At 41.9% G+C, this 6,932-nt stretch overlaps 1 protein-coding gene across 1 annotated transcript; it reads right to left on the bottom strand.

The window, feature by feature from the left end:
* Nucleotides 1-4,134: 4,134 nt before the first annotated feature.
* On the bottom strand, nucleotides 4,135-5,194 carry PTH (parathyroid hormone). The gene is made up of 2 exons (XM_062494585.1): nucleotides 5,109-5,194; nucleotides 4,135-4,381 (listed from the first exon to the last, which is right to left on the bottom strand). The coding sequence occupies exons 1-2, from the start codon at nucleotides 5,192-5,194 to the stop codon at nucleotides 4,135-4,137; spliced, it is 333 nt and encodes a 110-aa protein (XP_062350569.1).
* Between the last annotated feature and the right edge of the window lie 1,738 nt (nucleotides 5,195-6,932).

Below are 6,932 nucleotides of genomic sequence, written 5' to 3'. Positions count from 1 at the left end.
CGGGGCGGGGCGCGGCGCGCGCGGGACGCCGTTGCCAGGGAGCGGCCGGGGAAAACCTGCAGCCTGTGAATAAAAAACCCAGGGGGAAAATACCGCGGGAATGAAATGAATTAACAAATCCGACACCGCAACGAGTCACGCAGAAACGAGATAAGCCTTCCGCCGAGAGCGGGGGCGGCCGGTCCGAGGGGCCGGGGCGGTCCTGGAGAGTGAGCGCCTCCCGACGGCCATGGGGAACGGCGGGGTGGGGGAGGCGGGATCTCCCTGAGAAACTGGGTTCTCCTCTGTGGAGACGGGATCTCCCGTCAGGAGCCGGGATCTCCCCTAGGGGCTGGGATCTCTGTGGAGCCGGGATCTCCCCTCAGGAGCCGGGATCTCCCCTCAGGAGCCGGGATCTCCCCTCAGGAGCTGGGATCTCCTCTGTGGAGCCGGGATCTCCCCTCAGGAGCCGGGATCTCCTCTGTGGAGCCGAGATCTCCCTGAAAAACCTCGATCTCCTCCGTGGAGCTGGGATCTCCCTCAGGAGTTGGGATCTCTCTCGAAGAGCAGCACTGAGGGGGTGATAGCTGCCATATAGTACCGTTTATATCTAGTTGAGCTGGCTAGATGTCTCTGGTATCTCAACCTTCATCCTAAAACTGAATCCTGACTTAAATTGCAATTCTATGTTCGCACAGCCCTGTAGGAATTATAGAGACTGTGTAATCTGCAGTGTGTTTAGGAATAGAATTAGTAGATGTGGCTGTCGTTCCATAATATCCCAGCAGAACTATCCTGTCCCGCACTTTAGGGGACACCGAAGTGTCACAGGTGGCATTAAACCCTTCCCACTCCTCATGGGACAGAGGAGGAATAACCCAATACTGAACCCCAGACAGATTCCGATCTAAAGGAAACACTTGTCTTTTTTTCTAAAATATTCTCTGACGCATCATTATTAAGTACAAGCAGGGCTTGAATTCCGTAGCAGGTGAAAGGGTTTTAGAGCTCCTTGTGCACGCTGCAGACAGGAGGGGAAAAGGGGGCAAGAGAGCGAGGATTTGTGCTTTTGCTATATCCAAATGCCCCATAAAGGATGGCAGCTTTGCTCCAACAGACAAACAAATGAAGCAGTTAAATGAATTCTCTTTGCCATCGTTTAACAATGGCCAGAGAGACAAAGCACACAGTTCTAGAAAGCCAGCAACAGAACAATGAGGGGCAAGCAGCTGGCACAAAAGCTGTCAGAATGTGCAAACAAGGCGAGGAGTCAGATGAAGCCAGCAACACCAAACACCAGCATTTAAAGCAGGTGAGGTCAGGAGCATCTTAAAAAGCCGAATCAGCCAAAAATAGCCGGCAGGAGGTTTTACCCACAGTTCTCACAATCTGGCTGTTTTCTATTTGACTTGTGATTTTGGCTTTGCTAAATTTTCACGACCTTTTTGGTTTGTTTTTTTTTTCATGTGCTGCTGTTTAGCTTCCCCTGCGGATCGATATTGATATTGGTGCTTTTTATTTCAACGAGTCACCAGTGAGAGACGTGATTGATTTTCTCTGAGAATTCTATAAAAAACAGGTGTGTACAGTCAAGATGCACAGGATAGGCTTTCGAGGACACAGGTCCTGGCAAAAAAACCCTTTGTCAGGTTATAAAGCAAGGTGATCCTTCCCCTCTCCTCAATTCTAGTGAGGCCCCATCTGGCCTGGTTATTTAATATACCTGTATTTGATGTCCCTTTTTTATTTCTTTTCTGACTGCTGTTGTGACAATTTATTATGATGATATTTATTATCATGTGTAAACTTTTCAGTAGTCCTATAATTCTCACCATTGTCATTCTGGTCCCCTCAATCTATGAAAGAGAGATGACCAAAATTGCACATTTGTCCAGATGAAGATGAATCTTTGCATTTTTTGGTATTAAAATGTTTTTGATAACACCCTCTTCCCCTTTTGCTGAACCTTTTGCTGTTTTAACTGCTGCTACCCTGATCAGAGGTTTAAGCTGAAAAGCCATAACAAATCTACTTTCTAGAAAATTAATAAGTAATTATGTTAATATGACATCTTATTTTTAATGGGCATTACCTAGCACTAATTAATCTGCCACTGTGCAGTCTTTAGTCCTGAAAAGACATACTGTAAGTGTACAGAAAGTTTCAATGTATGTGAAATAATCATCTATCTATTGGATAGCTGAAGATTAGAAGGAACTGTTGTTCGGATAATAGAATTTTTTGTTTAGATCAAAATGAAATAGGTTATGATTTTGGCACTTGAAGATTATACAGTTTTTGCATGTTTCATTATTGTAAGGAGACGTAAATAGGTTAGTGCTAGCTAAACACCTTTTGTTTAACCACCATTACACAGGAAGAATAAAAGAAAAAATAAAAATTACTTCTGTGCTTAATTTTGCTGTCATAAAATTAAATGGCTTAATAGTCTTCCCCCAAATGCTAAATAACTTCCAAACACTCAGAGGCCAGTCAAATCTTATGCTTTAAAATAATGTCCAAGAGCTTTTGGTCCACTTTATTTGGTAATATATAAGTGAGACATAGGTACAAAAATGCAATTTTATTTATTGAAGTTAGCACAGATGCCTGATTAGAGAATAAATAGAAAGTGCACCTTAAGGCTTCGATCCTACAACCAGACAGGTGGCACAAAACCCTTGTACCATCTGCTCCCAGCATCAGGGCCTTTGCATTGCTACAGGGATGGCCCAGAGGATGGGCTACAGCTCTCTAGTCACAAACACATCTCTAGCCCTCAGGAGGTTGCATTTATATTTGTAAATATTTGTATATTTATTTGTAGGGAGTCAGGAGGGGTTAACGGCTCCCCAAGGCATGCCAGACATCAAACAAACAAATAAGAGCCAGCATGGGAACATCCATGCAGCCACTTGGGCTTACAGCAGCAATTTATCTGGGCTTGAGCTCTGCCAGTGGCAAATTTGGAGGCACCCACCAGTATTCCTGCTGGGAAAACCTTCTTATTCATCAGAAACTAGTGAGGTTCCTCAGCACACATGCGCACAGACCCTGCAAAGTAATTTTGTATTTGCTGCTTTTTAAAATCATTTCCATTGTTGATTTTTCCCTGTACAATTATTTCTGAGTCTTGCTTGGAGTTTGAATGTATTCCAGCTAAAGGTTCCTATCCCAGGTTGATTTCTGCATATTAATGGTTCTCATTCTGGAGGTCTGGAAAACCGAGATCCCAATTCTACCATAAGCTGCGTATGGAAATGAGTAATTTTATTCATGAGAGCCACTGGTCTCACAAAAAAAATCACACATGAGCCTAGCTACATACCGAAGTTCAGAGACAGAACATGAGGGACAAAAAGCATATATCACAAGATTTTTGTTTCAGTTGTAATTGTCTGGTATGGAATAATTTCCCAGTTCTATAGCTAGGGCCATGCTTACATATGTGCTACCATCTCTGCTCCCACTGTTTCTGCAGTTAATTATAGGGTTTCATCTTTTGAAGGAGGAGAAGGTAATCAAACCTTCCATTCATTTCTGTATTTTGCAAAATTCTTCAGAATTTGTTTTAATTTTAGCCCTTTGTACTTTAATCTTAGGCTTTGGCTTCCTCTCCTATTTCTTTTCTGTTTGCACTCTTTAATACTAAATTATTACTGTGCAGCTTTTGCTGTGTAATTAATGTTCATCTGATTTTAGGCCTTCTTCTGAAAATAGACGTGGGTTTGTGTATTTCCATTAGTACAAAGTTAAACAAAGTTTAACTCTAGGTCCTGTTCTGGAGACAGGCTCTCCTACATTTATTCCTTGCTGGTTAACAGCACAGTGTTAAGCAGGCCTAGTAATTGCACACAAAGACTGCCTGTGTAAGAGTTGTAGAACTGGCCTTAAATGATTTTGGGTTTCTTTTTCCTGTTACGCTGGCAATTTATAAGATACATCAGCCAAAAGGAACCCAGCAGTGGTCCTGGCTAGACTGGAAATACATTTCATTATTTGGTTGTGAAATGTCTCACTCGGCGGGGCTACAGCCTTGAAAAGAGCCTTTAATCCTTACTGCAGCCAGAATAAATAGGAATGAAATGCCCTACTTGATCAATGCTACACAGACATGTGCTCACGTGGACAGACACAGCGCTCTGGCTGCTCTCACTACGGCTTTGCTTTGAAGAGGACATCCATGTAAGCCTTGTCCAGATCCACGGATTTCTTCAGGTGCTCCGGAAGCAGCCTGCGGCCCAGCACTGCGTCGTCCTTGCTGCGGGGCCTCTGGGTGCGAGCGTCCTCCAGGGCACTGTGCACGTCCTGCAGCTTCATCTGCAGCCAGTCCTGCCTCTCCACCATGTGCCGATGCTCGCCCAGGTTATGCATCAGCTGCATCTCACTCACTGACCTTTTCCTGCAGCAAAGGAAAGCAAAGAAACTGCACCACGGGGGCCCTTCTGCAATTCCAGAGCTTGGCTCAAAGGCCCAGGTTTGGGAGCTTTTGTAGGGAATCCCAGTACAGAGCTGTAGAAACTGCCTGGCTGATTTGTAATGGCATCTGGAGAAGAGAGGGAGGGTGGGTGGTGATTTGTGTTTGGTAGTGGATGTATCAGTGTGAAGGCACCAAAAGTGGGAAACAGTTGTGTTTTGTGACAATGTTGTCCCCATAATTTACTTCAGCTATTGTAGAGGACCTTAGGGCTTATACAATATTAGGTAAGTGTTCGATGAAACGATGGCATTTATTCAGTGGTAGTTTTCTGTGATCACCAGAGCTAAGGAAGCATGATTCCCTCTGGATTTTTGTCTCAGGTGGTGGATGTCAGTGTCCAAGTGTGAGTACAGCTAGATTCTCACAGTACAAAAGATGGGCACCTGTGTAAATGCCCAATTAATGGAGCTTATCACATTTGAATAATAAGAGAAGACTTACATGATTTTTATCCCCCTACTCAGCTGCTTATTTTCAAAAAATATATATACACCCTCTGAGACCTGTATAGCCACTTCCAGAGGACAGTTTGGCTAGCTTGGCCAAAGGGTTCAAAAGCAGGGACAGAACTCACGTACACATGCACAGACAAACCCCACCATGTTCTCAGGAGCAGCAAAAGTCATCCAGCATGAGATAATGCACTTACACCATTGGTCTTCCATCAGAGGTTGTAAAAAGGCACATGGCACATAAAATGATTGCAGCCCGAGCCAGGTTTCTTATGGAAGTCATTTTGTCTACAAAGGTAGAAATGAACACTTGCAAAGTCTGTAATTCAAGTTATTTCTGTTTGTTCCAAACAAATTTAAATTAGAAAAAAAAGCTGAAAAACATCAGAGAAGAGTTTTTGAAAAATTATTTTTTTGTGAAATGGGTTAAAGCAAGGAATGCAAATGAAGGATTTACTTCTGATACTAATTTTGGGAGCAATCCATGGTTACTTCCTGGCCAACTCCATGAATTTTGGCCAGCTTTAGCTGCCCTGCATCATCATCATCATCATCATCATCATCATCTAGGTACCTCTTGTGTAATTGGGTGAAAAGCACCAATATTATTATTATTATTGCAACCCACCATCATCATTAAGACTTTGTTACCTTCGAGTCTAGTGAAATACTTGTGAATAGGTATTCAAATGAAAAAATTAATAGGATAAAACTTTCCCTATTTTTCCACTTCTTTTTCATATTCTTTAGAATGAAGAGGCTGATACTACAATTTTGCATGGAGGCATAACTCTACTGAGTTATGCAGTCCTTGTTGAGTTACAGAAGAGAGATCAGAATTAAGCCCCTCATTTTTTCAGGGATAATCCTGCATTTCCTTTATGTATTCCCCTCTGACTTTTGCATCATCATCAGAACTGCCGTTTGAAAACTATTTAGAAAATACCACTGATGATGCTGCAACAGGCAGAAACGACACAGTTCCAATATCACTTTCTAGTCTGGATTTTCAGTACTGGCAGGCAGAAAAGGCATCTTTTTGTTACCACTTAAGAAATTTGATATGGTGTAACTGAAACCTCGGGGATATAAAACTCCACAATGCCATTTTTTGCAATAGTTTGTCTGCAACATTGCTCTAGGTCAGAAAAGCATTTAGAACATGTTCTCTGACACGACAGTATCAGTGAGGTTCTGGCAGTCCATCTAACCCAGGATAATAAATTCAGGACTTGAATTCGCTTCAAGATATTTCTCGTTCACTGTCTCTGACTTTTTCATTTCACAAATTTAGTTCAGATAACAGAACAGTTTGATCTTACTAATATTCACTTATTTTTAAGATAGTCTGAAAAGAAACTAGCACAAAAATGGATAAAGAATAAATGATAAAATATTCTAATAAGTCTTCCAGAGAACTTGGAAAAAAGTAGCATATACTTACCAGATAGAAAGTTAAAGAGATGTCTGGCTTGGGTATGTCAGCAGATGACTGTCTCTTGATGTCAAGTATATTTAAAGACCACTGAATTGGTTTAGTGGACCCCTTAAATGTAACTTTAAAATAGAGCTTCTAAGTAACTTGGAAGCCCTTTTATTGTCTCAGTTGATGTCACTGTCACACACACCCTCCTGACCCTCATGTACCCACCCTCAGATGCTTTCATTGATTTGACATTTCATATACAGGGTGAAGAGGCCTCGACAGAAAGAAAGTCCTGGGAAGTTGTGAGAAAGTTTGACTTTTAAATTCAGAATTGTGCCCAAGATAATGTGAGCTCTGAAGCTATTGGAAGGGTTTGCAAAGAAAGCTTTGAGTTGTTAAATGCAGGTAAAACTTAAATGAGACACTAATTAAGATTAGTGATCTATCTACAAGTGAAAGATTACAACCAAATATTTTTACAGAATACTGAAAAGATAATATTTATAATACTTGTGGGAAATAAGAATAGTCACTTCAGGTCACATACAAGGTCTCTTTGTGAAAGAATATACTGGAAAGGAGCAGAAGCCCCAAG

Source organism: Cinclus cinclus, chromosome 6 (assembly GCF_963662255.1).
Source record: "Cinclus cinclus chromosome 6, bCinCin1.1, whole genome shotgun sequence".
NCBI lineage: Eukaryota > Metazoa > Chordata > Aves > Passeriformes > Cinclidae > Cinclus > Cinclus cinclus.
Note: the sequence above shows the minus strand (reverse complement) of the source record. Positions and strands in the feature narration are given on the sequence as shown.